This window comes from Sus scrofa, chromosome 14, assembly GCF_054392235.1.
Source record: "Sus scrofa isolate SSC_HxYL_T2T_F1_AM1 chromosome 14, Sscrofa_HxYL_maternal_Yorkshire_Landrace_v2.0, whole genome shotgun sequence".
Classification (NCBI taxonomy): Eukaryota; Metazoa; Chordata; class Mammalia; order Artiodactyla; family Suidae; genus Sus; species Sus scrofa.
In genome coordinates this window covers 41,236,693-41,258,373 of record NC_139396.1, presented here as the reverse complement: position 1 = coordinate 41,258,373, position 21,681 = coordinate 41,236,693, and the positions used below count along the sequence as shown (strand labels likewise).

General features: G+C 44.2%; 1 protein-coding gene across 6 annotated transcripts in view; it reads left to right on the top strand.

Moving 5' to 3' along the window:
• The window catches only part of CLCN3 (chloride voltage-gated channel 3), an 89,518-nt gene that overhangs the window by 64,398 nt on the left and 3,439 nt on the right, over positions 1-21,681 (top strand). For 3 of the 6 annotated variants that reach the window (XM_005670487.4, XM_084994793.1, XM_005670489.4), the window contains 7 exons: positions 578-784; positions 3,613-3,693; positions 4,588-5,133; positions 7,304-7,490; positions 10,276-10,674; positions 16,672-16,888; positions 20,708-20,783. In XM_005670487.4, the coding sequence (XP_005670544.3) occupies positions 578-784; positions 3,613-3,693; positions 4,588-5,133; positions 7,304-7,490; positions 10,276-10,674; positions 16,672-16,888; positions 20,708-20,783 (1,713 nt within the window). The remainder of the gene's footprint in view (positions 1-577; positions 785-3,612; positions 3,694-4,587; positions 5,134-7,303; positions 7,491-10,275; positions 10,675-16,671; positions 16,889-20,707; positions 20,784-21,681) is intronic. The other 3 variants (XM_001926134.8, XM_084994794.1, XM_003483404.5) reach the window with 1 other exon arrangement.

The window sequence follows — 21,681 nt, the reverse complement described above, 5'->3', positions numbered from 1 at the left end:
TGGTTATGTAATTACATGCTTGTATTACAGTTTGCACCCCCTTAAGGTGGCCTGATGTTTTGGGGTTGTTTATGAGACACAGTTGCCTTCTGTCCCTGCTGGAGGAGGGAGTTAGACTACTATACAGATTTGTTATATAAAGTGTAATAGATCAGGCTTTCAGAAAATGAGTTGTGAATTGGTCCATGGTCCACCAAAATGCACGGGTGAATAAAACAAGACAGTATCTTAAGTTGGTTAAGTGCTCATGTTTCTTTCTTTCTTTTTTCTTTTTTTTTCGTCTTTTTCATCTTTTTTAGGGCTGTACTCATGGCATATGGAGGTTCCCAGGCCAGGGGCCTAATCGGAGCTGTAGCTGCTGGCCTACACTGCAGCCACAGCAACAAAGGATCCAAGCCGCATCTGCAACCTACACCACAGCTCACAGCAAGGCCAGATCCTTAACCCACTGATCAAGGCCAGGGATCGAACCCAAAACCTCATGGTTCCTAGTCGGATTCGTTAGCCACTGAGCCACCACAGGAACTCCAAGTTCTCATGTTTCTTAAAGTAAGCTGCCTTCATCTTTCTTTTGTAGATTAAAACCATTTTGAGTGGATTCATCATCAGAGGTTACTTGGGAAAATGGACTTTAATGATTAAAACCATCACATTAGTGCTGGCTGTAGCATCAGGTTTGAGTTTAGGAAAAGAAGGGCCCTTGGTACATGTTGCCTGTTGCTGTGGAAATATCTTTTCCTACCTCTTTCCGAAGTACAGCACAAACGAAGCTAAAAAAAGAGAGGTAAGCTTGTGTTCATCTCGCAGATAAACATCATATAGACTTGTATCAGTGAAGAATTTCCTCCTATGAAGATCACACGTTACTCTTTACTTTTTGGATAAATTCTGTACTTGGGTTAAAAATTGGATGCGAGAATGTTTGTGCTTCTTTTCCCTTTTTGGAATAATCTCTGGCATCTTTCTGGACTCTTTCCCCCAGCAGGGTTGCTCACTTACTCCTATATTTTAGAGAAGTTTTAGACAGACTACCTGGTGTCCATTGGTTCAATTGACTGTCACAGAGATATGCCATTTATTTTTTTTTTGCTTTGCTGTACACCTCTCCTCCTGTGAAGTATTTCCTAAATGGAACCTGGTTCTTACTCTTATTTTTCAGTGTCAGTATTTCTCCTGGGGTGGCAGGTCTTCGTAGCTGTGTTCCTCTGGAGGAGGAGTCTGATGTGGCTGGAAGAGGGGTATCATCCGCAGAGGCCTCTCTGGTATCTGACACCCTCAGGGAAGTCCCAAGGGCTCTGACCACCAGAAGCTTACGTGAGAGCCTCACATCAAAGGGGATATAGCACTTCCTCTGTATTCGACTCTTTAAGGTGGTTTCCTTTGCCATTTTTTAGGCCAGCCTGAGATCTTCTAGGACACCTTTCAACTTCATCTATGGTAGAGTTCCCCTGATGTTTCTAGGTTGCTGTGGATATTTTCTAGAAGAACAGTGGGCACTTAGGACTTTCTTAGTAGCTCTAGACTCTGGGAGCCCAGTCCTGTCCTGTTTTCCCAGTCTAATCTGCAGCCGTAGATGGTACAGAGCTCTTTGGGTTTTTAAGGTTTAATATTTTTGTATCACATTAAATATTGAGAACTCAGAGGTCTCTAGCTCTAGCACACAGCACCTTTCCTCCTGTTGTTTTTTTTTAATGATAAGAAAAGTGGAATGTTTTTCTCAGGCTGGTACTTAAATTGAAATAATTCTCATTCATTTTAATGTTAGTCCTAAAACATTGTCCTTCCATTGGCCATGGATGATCTGAAACATCATGGTTCCATCCCTGAACGATGACTGTGAATTAGCCCTGGCCTAGATACAGAAATAGCCAACTTTACTGATTACTTACTGTGTAGTTGGTTTCCTGGCAGGTGCTTTGTTTAAAATGCTTTACTTAGTGTAGATTTAAATTTAAAATTTAATTCTGCACTAATCCTGTTAACTTTGCCCCATTATCCTCATTTATAGATAGGAAACTAGGCTAAAAGGGGCTAACTTGCCCATGATAACATAAGAAGTGTCAGAGTGTGGGTAGGATGTGTTTTTCTCTGACTCCAAAATCTTTACTTTTAACTACTGTCTACTGCTTGCACTGCTGCTCCACTGCTACCACTGTGTGGACATGTGTCTGTGTTCAGAACCGAAGCAGACCTAAAACCATACTGTGCATGCCACGGCAGCCTCGTGGCTAAGATGGATCTACAGCATTTGTCCACCCAGCTCAGTTCCTTTACCTGCTATTGTTCCTTGACATTTTGGGGGTAAGATTTGAATTTATTCATTATAAATGCAAAAATTACTTTATTAGAAAATATTATAGGAATTAAATTCACCTAGATTTTCCTGTACACACTGACGGTTGATCATGTTTATGACCTTAACTTGATTCTGTCACCTTGGTGTACAAACGGCAAGAGCTCACGTTGTTAGTGGAAAGCATTTAGGCCACATATTTTGGCTTTCTTCCTATGCTCACTTCCTTGATGTGTTTAAATTAAATGATTCTTAGGTGCTTGTGAAACAGATGAAAATGTGTTTGAGTTATAGGTATGTAGGTGTTAGTGTGATTGTAAAATTTATTGTGTTAAATGTAGAATCAGAATTCAGTTAAGTGTGTTGTCTGCAATCATGTTGGTGCAAAAAACCAAAATCACCTCTTCTTTCTCCTCCAAATCAGCAGCATTTGCATTCTAAAGCTAGTGACAATTTAATTAAAACAAGTATTTGTTCATTTTTAATTTACCAACTAGCTCCCTGACTATGGAGTTTATGCTTCTCTAACATTTATAATTTTATTTTTATTATTTCAGATTTCTCTTTCAGAGATGTCAAAATTCAACATTTGAGGAAATGCTTTGGTAGCCTCACATGTTTACTGCAGTAAAGTAGCAGAAGGGCTGCTTATAGAAAAGTGATTACAAGTCGATGCTCAGGGAACGCATGTGTGTTGGGCTTCATGCTGGTGGGAGGCAGCAGTGTCTGTGTGTGGGGTTTCTTCTCCGTGTGACCCACGTGTCGGGACCCTGGGCACTGACATTGCCGTCAGGGCCGTGGTTTGTGGGTTCACATGCAGCTCCTGTGTGAGCAGCGGCATCTCTTCAGAGGACTGAAAATAAACGGAAACTCAGTAGGTTTTAAGTTCCCTGGCTCTTTTACTAGGGTTTGGCCCAGAGTGACTATTAGTGATGAAGCAGTGAGCTCTGAGATCTGCCTGCTTAAAAACAAACCGCTCTCCTCCGAGCCCCAGTTATGCTCTCTCTTGCTTCTCTGACATCTTGCAGGTCATCTGTATTCATGGCCTTTTCTTCTTTGCATCCTGTGTACATTCCTGTGTCTCGCACAAATGTTTTTTGGCTGAATATTGACTGTATGAATGACCTTTCAATTAAAGTGGAAGAGGAAGAGTCTCTTTAGAAGAAATATTTACCTTTGTTGCAAGTGGGTGGGTAGGGGTGACATGCAAGTTAAATTGAGAAGAGGCATTTTGAAAGTTTGGGTGACCTGAAGAACTTGTATTTGGTATATATTTGAGTTCATGAGAATGTATGCAGTAAGCCACATCCTCTTTCTAGGTGCTATCAGCTGCCTCAGCCGCAGGTGTCTCAGTAGCTTTCGGTGCACCGATTGGAGGAGTTCTTTTCAGCCTGGAAGAGGTATGTTTAAAAAAAGAGCAGCCAACAGTTAAAATGCTGCATAATTATCATTACACATGTGTTTTGGCACACTTTTCAATTTTATAACTAGTGTAATAGATGGACTTTGTTTTTGAGTTTTGAAATTTATTTTTGTGAAGTTTTTTCACCCTTTCTTATGTAAAAAGTAATGTATATGTTCTTGAGAAATGTTTTAAAAAATATGTATAAATGTTAATGATTATTTAAAATTTAATGTTGTTGACATAAAAGTAAGCACAAATGAATTTGACTTAATAAAAAATATTTAAAACAATCCTTATTGGCTAAATTATAGCCTTGTTTTTATTTTAAAAATTTTAGTTTCTAAATCTTTTCTTTTTGGTGTGTGGGGGGGCACACCCATAGCATATTGGAGATTCCCAGGCTATGGGTTCCAATTGGAGTTGTAGCCACCAGCCACAGAAACTCGGGATCTGAGCTGTGTCTGTGACCTACACCACAGCTCACGGCAACACCAGATCCTTAACCCACTGAGCAAGGCCAGGGATCAAACCCCAGTTCTCCTGAGTGCTGGTCAGGCTCGCTAACTGCTGAACCACGAGGGGAACTCCAGTACATTTATTCTTAACTGCCGTGATTGAATTGGGGTGGAATTCATTTTGAAAACAATACAGTGTTAGATGTTTTAAATTACTATTAAACGTTTTTAGTCAGTTGATTTTGTGAATTTGTAGTGATGTGATAGCCCAAGTTAATAACATAGTATTTTTCTTACCACAGTAAAATCCATTATATGTAAACTCTAGCTGCAGGCAAAATTTAGAGTGTTGATCTTTACTATCAAGTTATAACATATGAGAAATGTCTTAAAAGTTACAGCACTCATTTTTCCTTTCCTTTTCTTTATTTTAGGTTAGCTATTATTTCCCTCTGAAAACTCTATGGAGATCATTTTTTGCTGCTCTAGTGGCTGCATTTGTTTTGAGATCCATCAATCCATTTGGTAACAGCCGTCTGGTCCTTTTTTACGTGGAGTATCATACACCATGGTACCTCTTTGAACTGTTTCCCTTTATTCTCCTCGGGGTATTTGGGGGGCTGTGGGGAGCCTTTTTCATTAGAGCAAACATTGCCTGGTGTCGTCGACGCAAGTCCACCAAGTTCGGCAAGTACCCTGTTCTTGAGGTCATTGTCGTCGCAGCCGTCACTGCGGTCATAGCCTTTCCTAACCCCTACACGAGGCTCAATACCAGTGAGCTGATCAAGGAGCTTTTCACAGACTGTGGTCCCCTGGAGTCCTCGTCCCTTTGTGACTACAGAAATGACATGAATGCCAGCAAGATCGTCGATGACATTCCTGACCGCCCAGCGGGCCTTGGTGTGTATTCAGCTATATGGCAGTTATGCTTGGCACTCATATTCAAAATCATAATGACAGTCTTCACTTTTGGTATCAAGGTAAGTGCTAAGTGAGGTGATACTTAAGTGATCTTGGCATGAGAGGTGAAACTTTTCTTTTTTGGCTGCCCCTCCGCCTATGGACCTTGGGCCAGGGATCATATCTGAGCCACAATCATGACCTAAGCTGCACCTGCAGCAACACGGGATCCTTAACCTACTGTGCCAGCCTCGGGGGTCAAACCCATATCCCAGCTCTCCCAAGATGCCACCGATCCTGTTGTGCCAGAGTGGGAACTCTGAAACTTTCAGGATGGTTGCTTCATCAGTGTAGGCTGAGAACACTGTTGTCTTTGGGGTTTAATTTTTAGTGATGAAAAAAATAACTTTTCAGGATATATTGCTGAGCACGGTGTCTATTTCTGTGTTAACAACTGACTCCGACTTAGTGGCTTGTGGTAACTGCTCACGATGCTCAGTAGGACTCAGCTGGGCTCTGTTTATGGCCTCTTACTCGGTCGTCATCAAATGGTTGGGCTGGTCATCTCAGAGACATTCGTGTGTCAGGCACCTGGTCTGCACAGGTTTAGACAGCTGGGGTGAACAGTTTGGGCTCCTGCTCTGTCTCTCTGTCTTGATTTTTCCTGCACAGCTGGCTTCAGGGTGGGTGGATCCCACACACTCAGGGTCTCGAGAGTGCGTGTCTGAGGAGGACCGTTTCTCCTGCTGCAATCGTTTGTCTGTGAGGTCACAGAGGCCCAGGTTCAGCGGGGAGCGTCAGAGAATTCGTGGTCCTGTTTTACAGCCACTTTCTTACTGCTGCTGGAGCAGATGACCACAAAATTACACACATTTATTACACTTCTGGAGGGATCAGAAATCCAAATTGGGTCTCACTGGGCTAAAATGAGATGCATGCAGGGATTTATGGAAGCTCCAGGGGGCTGTCCATTTTTTTGCCTTTTCTAGCCTCCTTATGCCTTCGCTCCAGGCCTCCTTTCCTTGTCTTCCAAACCAGCGAGAGCTGGTCAAGTCTTTGTTTTATTTCAGCATCTGACACTAGCTCTTCTAAGTCCTCCTTCCACATTAAGGAGGCTTCGTGATTACTTGGGGCCCACTCCCATCAGCCAGGACAGTCTCCTGTTTTAAGGTTGGCTGATGGACAGCCTGAATTCCTCCTTGCCTGGCAGCCAGACGGATTCCCCAGAGTTGGGACATGGATGTCTGTGGGGAGCCCATGCCTGTGCTCTGTCACTGTAGGATATTGGCCTGAAAGGACCCTGAAGGCTCAGAGAAAATTCCCAGGCCTGTTGCTCCCAGGCTTTTTTTGCACCCTGGGACGTTGCTGTTTTTGAATCTGTGAAAGTGAGAATAATGTTCTTTAGGTGGTGATTTGCCAGTAAGTGTAATTCTTAGGATTGTCAGTGATGTGAATGGGGAATCGGATGTCCATGAACCTTGTTTTTAAAATGCTGCCCGACACTTCATGTGGCCGTGACCATCTGCCATGACCGTGTATGCTTCTCAAGGCGCCTAGCCAGGTGGGAGCAGCTTCTGTCAGTGACCTGTGGTGGTGCCGATGTGTGAATCATGGTCTGTATTTTGCTATCCTCCCTCTTATTGCACTCACTGGGCATAGAGCTTAAATCATATTAGCGAGTTAAGGTAGAGGTGCTGTGATGCCCATCCAGTGCAGGGGGCCAGAGGCAGGATGGGGGTGGGGGGACGAGGGAGCTTGTGGCCCATATTGCCCTCTGTGCTGGCCGAGGGGCCTAGGTAGCGGGAGAGTGAAACACCTCTTTTTTTTTTTTTTTTTGGCCATGTCCTCAGCATGTGGATGTTCTGGGCCAGAACTCACACCACAACAGTGACAACTTTACTGCTTCACCACAGGGGACCTCCTGAAAAGCTTATTGTGCCCTTTTTTATTTGATATCTTTTGATGACCTGACTTGCCCATCTGTACAGTCATCCCCCTGTGCTGGGCTGAGAAAAACTCCTCCTTTTAACCACCTTATGCACCTGTTTATGTGCGGATGTATGTAAAGGACTCTGGGCTAAAGGATAAATAAGCCTGGGCTTCCCTCCTTTGGGGTCTAGAATGTGGCTGATTGCCCTGTTATAACAGGGGTCTGCGGTTGTTTCGTTGGTGCTGGGATTCTGCTCTGTGAATCAAGCCTTAGCAGGTCGGTGTGGAACACCTGCCTCACTAGTGTCTGACCCGTTGCAGGTCCCGTCCGGCTTGTTCATCCCCAGCATGGCCATTGGCGCCATCGCCGGCCGCATCGTGGGCATTGCGGTGGAGCAGCTGGCTTACTATCACCACGACTGGTTCATCTTCAAGGAGTGGTGTGAGGTTGGGGCCGACTGCATCACCCCTGGCCTCTATGCCATGGTCGGCGCCGCCGCCTGCTTAGGTAACGTAACTGCATGTGCATGTCAGTGGCTGTGCTCTGCTGGGAGTCCTGAGCAAGGGCTGGTGCTGGGGGGGTATGGGCAGAGGGTGGGCGGGGTAACTACCCATTATGCAGAGCTGGTTTTCTTTCTGCCTGTCCCTGAACACTTGTTAATGCAAAACCATAATGGTACTTGACATCTTTTAAGTGCTGTGTGATGCTTTGTGACAGAGACATCTTGGTATAACACAGGTGTATTTGAATCCTGTCCAGGGAGGTTTTGCTTTTTATTGTCAAGGATCCCAGCTTACCTTTGAAGTCTGTAGCATGGGTCCAAAGATTAGCATCGTGCATGGCTTCAGAGCACCTTTCCTCTGGCTCCTCAGTGATCCTTGAGGCCTGAGTAAAAGACCTCTTTATCAGCCTGCCTACATTTCAGATGCATCTGTAGCAAAAGGAAGAGAGGTAACTACTGTTTTAGTGAAAGGAAAAGGAAGTCTGCATTAAGTCCTTAAGAATCTATTTTTTGTTGTCTTGAACATGAAAAATAGTTTAGAAGTTCCTGTTGTGGCTCAGTGGAAACAAATCTGACCAGTATCCATGAAGATGCAGGTTCCATCCCTGACCTCGCTCAGTGGGTTAAGGATCCAGCATTGCCGTGAGCTGTGGTGTAGGTCGCAGACTCGGCTGGGATCTCCAGTTGCTGTGGCTCTGGTGTAGGCTGGCAGCTGCAGCTCCGATTTGACCCCTAGCCTGGGAACCTCCATATGCCGCAGTGTGGCCCTAAAAAGATTAAAAAAAAAAATTACTTCTTTTCGTATTTAAAATATCAGCCAAACTTTGGTTATTTTAGTTAATTATAGCTGACATTTTGACTTAGTTTTGTTCATTGAGTCGAAATTATGTAGTTATTGATCTTCAAAAGTGTAATATCAAGTGAAAGTGACGGGCAGAATCACTCTCCTCAGAGTAGCAGGTATCCATCCACTTTCTCTTGAGCATTGTGTGGGGTATAGAGGGTGACGCTGTGAACGAGGCCCATCCCCACGAGAGGCGTGTGGGGAAGGAGGCCAGCCCTGGCTAGGTGCACAGTGCGGAGTGATGAGGTGCAGGGCTGAGAGTATCTCCGAGGCCCTTGGGAGCCCAGGAAGAAGGCGGTGCATATGGCTCAGCAGGTACACATGCACCTTATTCTCAAGGAGGAGTGGGATCTAAAGGTGACTTTGCTGAAGAGTTAAGTGATGTGAAGACAGTGGAATTGGGACGGGGATAAGCACAGTATTCCTGGTGCTTTGGAGAAACTGACTATGTTGAAGTCTGGACACTTTTGGAAGTAAAGTCGGGTTGGTGAGAAGGAGCCAGGTTCTGAAAAGGCAACAATTTATGTCAGAGTGAATTTGTGGCTTTGCCATTTTTAGTGGGATGACTTTGGGAAAGTTCCTTTACTTTTTGATTTTTATTTTTTTATCTGTAAAATGGAAATAATAAGTACTTACCTTGTTCAGTTATTTCTGAGGATTATATAAGATAAAATGCATAGACAGTTGTTAGCACAGTGCCTGGTGAAATAAGTGCTTGGTTATTTAAAAAAAAAAAAAAAGCCTTTACAAACTGACAGGGGTATCCCTGGTATGTGGTGGGTATGCAGGCTGCAGTTGGTTCATTCTTTCTTCTATGTTTACTCTAAGAAATTACAGGAAGAGTTTAAGCTTGATAAAAGTAAAAACGGAGGAGCCCTGGTAGGTTTCTGAGCAAAGAAGCAACATGGTGAGAGTGGCACTTAGGAAAGACTGACTTTGGAATATGGCTTATAAAGCAGACGGAAGGAAGGTAACAGGACCTGTAGTCAAGGAATTATTAAAATCAACGAACAGAGTCTACAGGGCTGCACTAGGTTATAATAGAATATTGAGCAAGGGGCCCTAGAGAGAGATTTGCAGAGCAGACCGGATAGGGCTAGGTGAGAATCTGGGTGTTGGGATAAAGTAAAGAGATGAACCAGGAGTGGCCCTTGAGTTTTCAGGAAGGATGTGGTGCCTGGCGATGGAGTCATGGAGCTTGGATGGGGGCCCTCTGGGGAAGGAATAGAGTTTGGTTTTGAGTGTGTGGTGGTCTCTGCGACCTTGAGTCATCCAGAGACTTCTCAGAGTTGGAAATGAGACTCGCACAACTGTAAGATACGCTGTGGGTGGTGGGGAGGCCTCTACGTGGAGATGGTGATTCAGAGGGTGATGTGGCAGGTAATGTGGAGAGTTCAGGTGAGCTTTCTTAGGGAAGGGGTGTTACATTGGTGACGTAAGTGACACGGCCTCAAAATGTATTCATTTTGAAGAGATTTAGAGGAGAGAAATTTTTAATGTAATGGCCCAGCGTATGGTTGGTGTGGCTGTGAACAGGTGCCTGAGCTTCTCGGCCCGCACTGCGGCCACCCTGTGGTCGTGTGAGTTTAATATGAAAGTCAATAGTAAACAAGTTAGCCATGATGTGTTTCACCAAATTTTTTAAGAATTAACAATAAGCTTTTATGAGGTGAAATTATGTCTTTGTTACAGCAGTAAGCCAAAATGGCAAACTGTATTAGTTGGTCAGCTGTGATTTTTTTTTTTTTTTTTAAATATGAAGTAAACCAGTTTTGAAATGTGATTTTAATAGCCTTCTGTGTTATACACGAAGATTGGTGTTTCTCTAGATCTTATTAAAGTGATAATCCTTTTCACTAAATTCTATTTATAATTTGTGTTCATCTGCCCACCCATTGACGGGCGGGGCCCTGAACTTCCTGACCAGTGGTGCTCATTTCTTTCAGGTGGTGTGACAAGGATGACCGTCTCCCTGGTGGTTATTGTTTTTGAGCTTACTGGAGGCTTGGAATATATTGTCCCCCTTATGGCTGCAGTAATGACCAGCAAGTGGGTTGGAGATGCCTTTGGGAGGGAAGGCATTTATGAAGCTCACATACGGCTAAATGGATACCCTTTTTTGGATGCAAAAGAAGAGTTCACTCATACCACCCTGGCTGCCGACGTCATGAGACCTCGGAGGAGTGACCCCCCGCTGGCGGTCCTGACCCAGGACAATATGACGGTGGACGACATCGAGAACATGATCAACGAGACCAGCTACAACGGCTTTCCTGTCATAATGTCCAAAGAGTCCCAGCGATTAGTGGGGTTTGCCCTCAGAAGAGACCTGACGATCGCAATAGGTACCTTTTAAAGAGATACACGTACATCTGCCTGTGTCTCTGTCTGTGGACACCTTGCAGATAGATGCAAATGGATGGTAGATTTCTGAAAGAAAGGAAAGCTGTCAGCTCTAGTTGGTTTAGTTTGTGGGGCAAGGGTTGTGTTTTACCTCCTTTAGGAAAGGAATTTATACTTCCATGGTTTGTTTTGCAGATAAATATCGCTTTATTTTTTGAGATTGGAGTCAGACTCTTTTCTCGCTCAGAGGAGTCTTGTTAAGTTGACGATATTCATAACAGCACATCGTGTAAGGCCTTAGTAAATAAGTAAGTGCCAGGGCATTCCGCTAAATACTTCTTAGACTTAATAAAGTTGGTGTATTTGAATGAAGGTTACTAAATATTCCATCATCTTTGATCTGTTTTATACCAGATCCACAGGGTTTTGCTTTTTCAGTTTTTAGAATCAGATTTATGGTATAACTTGTAATATATAAGTGAAAAAATAATGATCAAGTTTTTGTTTTTGGTTAAGGGCCAGGTTGACAAATATTAAGTCCTTTTTGGTGCTGACATTCCTGAAAATAGAGTTTAACGGCGTCAGCAATACTGTGTTATTTCTTGGAGGTAAATGACATTTTTTTTCTGAGGAGGAAGCCCATTTTGCTCCTCCAGAATTTAATTACCCTCTTCCCTTGCAGTCCTGCAGTGCTGGCAGGGAGGCCAGGAAGGCTTTAATCCTTTTCCGTACAACCTGACTCCTCTCCCCAAGCCCGGAGGTGATAGAGGGGTCTTCTTCCAGGCCTTGCTTTGAAACTCCCCAGGGTACATTAGAAGATCTGAGCTGAGAAGGTAGAGTGTTCACCTGTCCCCAGGGTCATTCCCACAAACCTGCCATGTCCCTCCAACTTAACCTCTTTCACTATTACAGAGACCGTAGAATATTTCAGTTCTTGTGCCATTTGAAGTGGGAGGACTAGGTATGTCAATGAGGAGTGTTTCTCAGCTCAGCCTGGACACTTAGTTTATAAGAGCTGTTAAAGCAGAAAGAAGAAAGAACAGAGCCCATAGAGACTATCCATTTTAGTTAAGGAAAGAGCTGCATCTCTGGAAGGCTTTTCCAGAGCCTAGCAAGGCCATCATTCCCAGTTTCTCTTTAGGCCATAGAATAGTAGTTGCTAGAAAGGCCCAGCGTATGGTTGGTGTGGCTGTGAACAGGTGCCTGAGCTTCTCGGCCCGCACTGCGGCCACCCTGTGGTCAGAGAGGAGTTTCTGTGCTTCCCTTTCTACTCTGTAAGTTTAAATAGACAAGTCAGAAAGTTGGAATGAAAAAATGAAAAAGACAAGGGTTAAAAAGTTGGAATTTATGTCAAAGTTTAAAGGAAAAAGCCCAGGTTTTTAAAAGAACAAGAGGAAAGTTGTAAAGTTAAGAATTATTTACATTCCCATTGATTCTGTGGATATACTTTTAAAAGTTTTGTTACTGTCTTGAGAAATAGAGTATTAGGATAGCAAGTGTCCGTTTAAGGGAGTAGCGTACTTTAGACACAGGAAATACCAAATTGTGTCATCAAAAAGGTTAATTACATGGTGACCTTTTTTAACACACCTTAAGTATTTACCAACATATATTTTTGTAATGTTTTTGTTTTGAATGGGAAAAAATAGACCTGTACTCTAGGTTTTATATATAATATTGCTAAAATACATATTATATATAAGATGTAATATGTAATTGATATATGTATTTCTATGAAATACTTTATCGAAGGACAAAAAAGAATGCCTAACTAGTGAGCTATATGTTATATCCAGGAATGAGAAAACTCAAGATAAGTTTCCCCAAAATTTATTTATAAACTCTGGAGTTTTTGTGTTATTTAAAATTATTTTTTCGGGTTTTTTTGTTTGTTTGTTTTTTTTTTTTTTTTTTTGTCTTTTTAGGGCCGCACCTGTGGCATATGGAGGTTCCCAGGCTAGGCGTCCAATTGGATCTGTAGCTGCCAGCCCATGCTATATAGCCACAACAATGTCACTTCTGAACCGTGTTTGTGACCTACACCACAGCTCACGGCAATGCCGGATCCTTAACCCACTGAGAGAGGCCAGGGATCAAACCCGCTTCCTCATGGATGCTAGTCAGGCTCCCTAACTGCTGAGCCACGACAGAAACTCCAAAATCCTCTGGTTTTTTTTTTTTGTTTTTTTTTTTTTTTGCTTTTTAGGACTGTGCCCATGGCATATGGAGATTACCAGGCTAGGGGTCCAGTTGGAGCTATAGCTGCAAGCCTACACCACAGCCTTAGCAATGTTGGATCCGAGCCACATCTGTGACCTATACCACAGCTCATGGCAATCCCGGATCCTTAACTTTAACTGAGCAAGGCCAGGGATTGAACCCGCATCCTCATGGATCCTAGTTGGGTTCTTTAACCGCTGAGCCATGATGGTAACTCCTTTTTTTAGTTTATGTATTGATGGTATGTTGACATAGTTCAAGAAGACGAAAGGTATATAGTGAAAAAGCTCTCACCCATGACCTCATGGTCACCAGTTTAACTTTCCATAGGCAGCCGTCTGCTTGGCTTCTTAGGTTTTCTGTGGATATCATTCTGTGCTTTCCTAAGTATGTATGTATGTTTTTTACTTTTTTAAACAAATTGTACCATGCTATCCAGTACATGCTGTTGTGTAGCTTGTTGTTTTTCACTCAAGAGTGGTTTCTCAGTCGTCTTTGCAAATCTTGGTCATCTTTTGTGTGAGGTTTTCTGCTTTCATTTTTAACAGCTGCAGAGCAGTCCACTGAGTGGACATACCATGGGCTGCATCAGAGTTTTTACATTCAGCCTCCCTCCCACTCGTGGTTTAATGTGGTTCTGCTGTGGTAAAAATTGCTGCCTCATGTTTTTTGATAACCTTGTGTAGTTGATGTTTTGCTTATGCACAGATGTAGGGAAGTTCCAGAAGTGGAAGTGTTGGGTCAGAGAGTAGTGTGCTTGTAATTTTGTAAGACGTTTTCAGATAGTGGCCATAGTGGTTATGCTGTGCACTCTCAGCAGGACCCAGTGACAGCTTGCCAGGTTCATGTTTAGTCCTATGGAGAGAGACATTCCTCCTGCATTTTTGTGTCCGGCTGTGCAAGTGATTTGTTTAAAATGAAGCATATATTGAGAATATTTATAGGGTGAATTGAAACGTCCTTCCTGTTTTCCACCCGAAGGTACAGAAGTGTACTTGCACCTTTCTGTGTCTGTCCTAGGAGCTGTGAGTTTTACAGGGAGAAGGTTAATGTATGAGAACGTGAATACTGTTGACATATGGAACACGATTAGAATGGACGTGGCAGGCCGTCTCTCGCTATGCTTTTCTCCCCAGCCACTGTCTTCTGTTCAGAGTGAGCTTTAGCTTGTGCACCTGGGAGAGAGGATCTCTTATTAGCCTTAGACCCTGAAAAAAGATTTACACGAGTATGAACTGCAGTCTGTGGACCAGCCTTTTGTTGATCTCTTTGTAGGAGCTACAGTTAACTTTGTACCTGCTCAGTTAATTGAAACATCTTTTATGAATGTAGAGATTTTTGCTTTCTAAAATAAATACAAGTGAAAGAGTTGGAGATGCCATGGTGATTATTTTGGAACCTGTTCATATGGTTAAAAATGAAGGGGATAGACAGCTTTTTTTTTTTTTTTTTTGTGTGTGTGTGTGTGTGTTATTTCTTGGGCCGCTCCCGCAGCATATGGAGGTTCCCAGGCTAGGAGTCGAATTGGAGCTGTAGCCACCAGCCTATGCCAGAGCCACAGCAATGCGGGATCTGAGCCTCGTCTGCGACCTACACCACAGCTCACGGCAACGCTAGATCCTTAACCCACTGAGCAGGGGCAGGGACCAAACCTGCAACCTTATGGTTCCTAGTCGGATTCATTCACCACTGCACCACGACAGGCACTCCCAGACAGCTTTGTACCTTGCTTCTTTGTGAGTTTTGAGAATCTAATCCCTTGATAGTAACACAAATAGGAACAATGAAATGTGAAAATTGGGGGGGGGGATAATTTTATATTAAAGGTTGGAGGTAAAATTTGTATTAACTTTATAAAATTTTTCTTTGGAATAGAACCACTCCCATTCTCCTGGAAGTGTAACTAATGTGTGCACTCCTAGAGAAAAAGTCTGAATCTTGTCAGAAAGAGAAAACTCTGGAGTTCCCACTGTGGCTTAGCAGTATCCATGGGGACGTGGGTTCAATCCCTGTCCTCGCTCAGTGAGTTAAAGATCCAGTGTTGCCATGAGCTGTGGGGTCGCAGGATGTGGCTCAGATCTGGCATTGCTGTGGCTGTGGTGTAGGCTGGCGGCTCTAGCTCCGATTTGACCCCTAGCCTGGGAACCTCTGTGTGCCACACGTGTGGCCCTAAAAAGACAAAAAATAAAAATAAAGTGAAAACTCTGATGATAACTTTTGGCTTAAAGGCCTTTGAATGAATGGCATTCAAAAAATTTTATTTTCAAAAAAAAAAAACCTAGCAGATGTCCTGGCACTTAGTAAGTGTTCAGTGAATGTGCTTTTTAAAGTAATTACTGGATTCATGTGAAAGTGATATTCTTCAGATAACAAATTTAACTCAGAGGTTGAATGTTCCCTATCCTTGTGCCTTGTATTTGAGAACATTCCAGTAAGCAGGTAAACGAATCAATTAGATATAATTGCTTTTTTCTAAAAATTTCTGCAATTGTTTTATCATTAAGTGTTTAAGTCTCTCAGCGTACCTTCACCTTGCTCTTCCAAGGTGTTTCACGTTGATGATTGGGGTTAGTTTAACTGCCATACATGCTGACATACTTAGCACCCTGCACAGGCCATTAGCCAGATGCTTCTGTGGGCTAAAAGCAGCTTAAGGAGCGCTTTTCAAAACCATTCTGGCCTTCTTGTCCACGCCCTTCTTAGGCTTTGGACTCACTTAGTGGAACTTACCTCCTGCCTTCTTACTTGCAGGCCACAGCAGGTTAAACAGGGCCTGGAAAGCTGCAGTGTTGGTGTGCAGTCTGTGCTCCATTTAGGATGGATGCTTATTATTTTACTTATTATTCTGCTCCATTTAGGTTGGATGCTTATTATTTTGACATAAATATTTTTGTAGCAAAATGCATGTTCAAAATATGTTCAGTATGACAAATACTATATTTGTACACAGTTTTGAATTTATACCAACTCAAGATAGGAACATAAACTATTTCATTTGTCTTGTGTGTTCACCCCATTTTGTGGGTTTCCTCCATCCTGTAGTCTCTGTTCTTCGTTTGCAGCTTTCTGCATCTTGGCCACTTGTGGTCTCGCTCCATCCAAGATGGCCGTGGAGGTAGGCTCAGGGCAGGAGCACTGGAGGCAAAGCCCTGCAAGGGGGAATTAACCATCTCTGCAGATAAGAGCTGAAAAGTCAGCCTGTGCGTCATGAGTGTGGCTGTGGTCTCATCCCCCTGGTGACTCGCCTGGAGCACTAAGTTTAGACACTAGAAAGAGGAAGAGTTCTTTGGTCCACAGGGGTGGGAGGTTGATAGCACATTGCAGCAGGGACAAGATGAAGTCCCCTGTGGTGCCATCCCCACAGTGGGAGGAGTAGCCTGGAGCATAGGCAGGCTGCTTGGGTACAGGTTCCCATGGTAATCGGTGCCCTTGTTATCTGTGAGACTTTGAAAGTCCCGTGTTCCAGTGCTTCCTTTTCCCCAGAGTTAGAAAACAGCAAGGAAAACTATCCCGTGATGTAATTATACCCAAAGTACTTTTCTTTCCTGAAGGTGATTTGGTTTTGGTGGATTCTAATTCTTTCAACTATAAGAAATTGCTAACTGGCTTTTAGGTCAACTTTTTCTTGATTAGGAAGATAGGAAAAAAGGCAGGGACCCAAAGTCTTGGGAGACATTCATTTATTTTTCTAAATCTCTTGAATAAGCAGGCTGCCTGTAAAACAAAACAAGAGAAAGAAAAGCTATCAATGTTTAACTTGTGGTCTTCCCTGTCTTCAGAAAGCGCCAGGAAAAAGCAGGAGGGCATCGTGGGCAGCTCCCGAGTGTGCTTTGCGCAGCACACACCGTCACTCCCGGCGGAGAGCCCGAGACCGCTGAAGCTGCGCAGCATCCTGGACATGAGCCCGTTCACGGTCACCGACCACACGCCCATGGAGATCGTGGTGGACATCTTCCGCAAGCTGGGCCTCCGGCAGTGCCTCGTCACCCACAACGGGTGAGTGCGTCCGCATCCTCTCCGGGCTGTGCCTTCCCCTGTCGCAGGGCCTGCTCCCTCCCAGTCAGGCTTGCAGGTCTCTGCCACAGCAGACAGTGTCACTTGTCAGGAGCACGTCAGAGCTGGTGGGAGGCGGGCAGTGTCTGGGCATAGGGCCCAGGGCATTTCCTCAGGGCCACGGCCGAAGTGCTTGGAGCCCTGCAGAAACTTCTGCTCTTTGTGTATTTCATGTTCAGAGCATTAACTTTTAGAATTTTTCTATTTACTATTTGATTGGTCATGTAATGAAGGAAGTAATATATAATTAAATGAAATTTGTGAATTAGCTAAAAACCTTTTGCAAATGCTCCTGTTTCCTCTTTTCTATGGTCTCCATCCACAAATCTTTTAAATAAACTTCTGGCAGGTAAACACTTGTGTATTTAAAATGTACGCATTGTTTTTCCTGCCATTTATATGTAAGCTGCGCTGCTGCTCCACAGGAGGCAGGGGACAGTTTGATCTGGCAGGTGTCAGAGGGGCCTGGGGCCTGCTTCCCCCTCCTCTCGGCTGCTCTCCCCCTGTGCTGCTCTTTCTGGTGACGGCAGGGCTGGCTGTGCGTGGAGGGGCTTCTTCCCCTGCGCCGCCTGGGGCTGCTTGAAGCTCTGTACACTCAGAGGATCCAGCCCCTTACAAAGGTGCTTTGTACAGAATGTGCAGATGATAAATACCACCCCTCTCTGGAAAGGAGGCAGGGCAGGTGGACATTTGCTACTTGGACCCCTTTATGCCTCTGAGGAGGTGCAGCACAGCTCAGGGATCCAGAGATCTAGTAGCTCTCAAGCCCAGAAGCCAGTCTCCTGCTGGCCTTTGCATGGTCCTTGACTGGTGGAGGAACTCTTCTTTCTTATGATTTCTTTTTTTCTTTCTTTTTTTTTGAGGGGCGGTGCTTCACCTGTGGCAGGTGGAAGTTCCTGGGCTAGGGATCAAACCTGCACCACAGCAGTGACAACGCTGGATCCTTAACCTACAGTGCCATAGGGAACTCCTCTTTTCTTGAACTGCTATTTTTTGGGACAGCGTATTAGCCCATATTGGGTCAGGAATAGAAACAGCACAGCCCGGTAACTAGGTCTGTGGTAGGTATTTTCATGGTGCTGACAAGTTAAGATAACTTCAGGTAACAGGGAATAAGTGATTTGAGGAATAAAGCTCCTGATTAAGGGGCAGGGGGTTTGAAGTTACCAGATACCATGGATACTGATGGGAGAAGAAATATATGCAGTAAAGTATTTTCTCTGGTTTAACTTGATAAGTACATTGTAACTGTAGTACCTTTTCATAAAGCTTTACCGCTTTGGGGTTCTTTTAATTATAAAAGGCTCAGTTGGAAGGAAGCTAAGCTGGATTGTCTTAAACACTGACTGTGTTGTGGCTCTGCGCCTGGCGGGTCTTGCCTTCTCTATAACCACGGTGTGGATGCCGCTCTGGGTCCTGGTGCACTGTGTGCGGGCTGGAGCTCTGTGTGTGGGCCGTCATCGCGTAATTGTTGAAAGCAGTGAGGTGCTGGGGATGCATGGCAGCTGCTGAAAGTCTTGCCTGATCCTGCCTCTTCTAAGAAAGCTGGGGGCGAGGGGGGGGGGCGCGGGGGGATGGTGGCTTTTTCTAAAGGAATATGTTTATTTGCTTTGATTATATTATCCTTATTTCTGTCCTTCAAGGAAAATAGATTACACATATAGAAAAAGAGAGCTCATATCATCTGCATTTTGGTGGAGAGTCTGAAGTTCTGGATAATTGTCAGCATTTTATAGTTTGTACTGGGTCCTTAGAGGTGGAAAATAACTACATGTTTTTTTGGAGGGAAAGATGAGTCTAGAGCCTGACATGAAAGGAGAAAAGTGGGTGGGGTGGGGGTGTGATTTGGAGATTCCCCACAGTTTGTACTCCAATTAGCTGAATTTCTCAGACTCTTTTAGTCTTGGTGGAACTAGCAGGAGGCTCACAGGCATTACTCAGAAAGGGTTTTGTGGCTACAAGAGTTTGGAAAGCATTGGATTAAACACAGCTGAGGTTTCTTTACTGTGGAACTTCTTCGAGGCCTAAAGAGCGTACAAGATTTTCCAGATCTAGTTGCACATGCACCCTGTTGGGGACGGAGGGAGGCAGAAGTGCTCCTGGGATGGGGGTTTCTGGGTCCTGCCCTGTTTCCTTGTACGTCATCCTTGGCCCCCAAAGAAACAGTAGAATCGTCTACATGCGTCACATTTTGTGTTGATTGCCTTGCACTTGTGAAATTAACAGGCAGCATTGATCTGCCCTCATCCCTCTCAGTCTCTTTTCTCCAGTAACTAGAAAAAGGAATGTATGTATTTCCTCCTTTCTAGGGCTATTACTCTGTAAATGCAAACATTACTTTATAAATCTATAAAGCTGTCATTTTGTCCTCATTATGTACCTTGTGGTTTGGTAGAGCTTAACTGAGATTAATCATGGCGTGTAACCGTATAGAAAAGAATGAGTAAGAAGTGAATTGGAATTCTTTTACTTAATTGTCAAGATTTGTACATACCCTGATTCCAACTATCAAGCAAGTGAATTTACCTCAAACAAAAAGAGAAGGAATCTGCGTGAGTGCTTATTTTATGTAGTACCCTTTTTGAGCTTTTTTGGAGAGAAACTTGCTCCCATGCTCTGAGAACTGATCCGTTTGTTCTTAAGGATCAGTCCCTTATTTGAACAAAACAAAACACAGGAGACATTAGCCTAGAACCCTTTTCTGCCTTTCCCATTCCCACCCTCCCTGTTTCCTGCCCCCCGCCCCATGCAACCCCCTTGGTGGCTGGTTTAGGACCAGAGCCCTTGACTGGTCCCCTGGGGATCTTCTCCAAGAAGATATTGTTCTTGGGCAGCGGACACAGAGCTGACTTAACCAGATAATGGGGGGGTCCAGTTTCCCTAAAAGGCGTGCTGGATGGCCTTCTGGAGTTTAAAGATGAACGCTTTTTAAGGTAGTTGACATTTGCTCTCTATATTGTCGTATATTGTAGTTGAATTCATTTACTTCCATTATAAAAGCAGTAATCAGAATTTTGTTTTAATAAGCAAAAGCAGGTAAATTATTTTCAAGCATCCTCATGAGAATTTGCCCACCCTCTTCCTCGGTGTATAATAATGGTTTGTTAACAATGTACAAAGTCAAAATCATTTTGACCCCTGATCATAAACCCATCTCATTAAGCTTATGCTAAGAAGTAGCATTCAGTGGGTCCTGAAAATTAGGAAGCATGTATCAGTCAGCTTTTCTTAGTGGGCGTTGTTTGGTTTTAGTTCCAAATCATGTTAAGATCCAGGGGATTTCTTAGGCTGTACCACCCGAGTTGAGAAGGCTAAGCCTCCTCTGACCTTTTCCCTGTGGAGGTGGGTCCACTCAGTAGCAACACATGGTGATGGTTTAGAAGTTAGAAAACACCTTCCTCTAAGAAAGGAACGCTGAAAATGAAACCACGTTTCAGAGTTTTATAGCTGTGTATTAATAGTTTCTTTTGTACGTTTTTGGTAGTCCTCTTCGTTATGAACTTGTATAGTTTTGATTTTTAACTTAAATAAGAAAACCACCTACCAATATTTACAAAGAGTGTCCTATCACTTTTGAAAGTCTGTAGAATTTATGCAGTGGGCCCTGGGATTTCAGGTCATGTTTGTGATTATTTTTCCAAAGCTCCTTAGAAATGGCTCTCTTGCCGTTCACGTTGTGGTATTTCCTCATTCTCGGTTGTGATTGAACCTCCTTCCAGTCTGTCTTCCCCGCAGTTATTAGCATCCCGTGGTCTGTTTCAGGACCGTCCTGGGGATCATCACCAGGAAGAACATGCTGGCCCACCTGGAGGAGCTGACACTGCGCACCGAGCCCCTGGTGACCACAGCAGCCTCTCCCTGGGCCCGGGGGAGGCGCTGCTACTGTCCCTCCCACCACTCACTCCGCCAGCCCATCCTTAGCCAGCCAGGGCAGGAGGCATGAAGCTTGGGACTGTTAATCTCCCTTGCCCTCACGCCAGTCCGTGTCTGTCCCAGGGGACCCGCTGTAGGGAAGCTTGAGGACGGGGACCGTCCCATCCATAGCCAGGAGCAGCAGGTGGACGTAAGGGCTGTGGTGGTGTGGACAGTGGCAGGTGAGGCATAAATCTCCTGGACATTCTTACAGTGAAGGAGCAAACATCCAGCCTCGCGGACGCCTGGTCCACTCAGACCCCAAGCCCCTTCTATATTTTTGTTTCCTAGTCTTTTGTAGTCTCAGGGGAATCTAAGCTCGTGTGAGCTTGTCACCGAGCTGAATGATGTTGGGGTTGCCAGCAGTTAGTCAGGTTTGATGGCCCACAGAGCAGAGCACACGTGTGAATGTCTGTGAGTCAGTTTTCTGAGGCTCCCCTCGCACCTGCAGATCCACAGTGCCTGGGTGTGCGGCTCTTTGGGTGCTGTCTCTAGAATGCAGTTAGCAGCTTTTAGGGTCAAGGGCGTTGGTTTTAACTGGCTTTTTGTTCTAGTGGATTCATGACTAGAGATTTAAATTTTGAATTACCCTGTAAATTGTCTGGCTTTAGCAATTAATGCCTGGAATTATCTTGCCCTGCGATTGTCAGACCTGTGTGGAACCTGCTGGGGTTTGCTCACTACTGCAGCACTGGTCACATGCCCTGTCTGTGCTGCTACTTCATAAGTTCATGTGTCCTCTAAGATCGACTTACTGCCCAGGATAGGAAGTAGCTCCTACCTGTTCTGCTTTCTGCTTCTTGGTGATAAGTAATCTTCAGGGC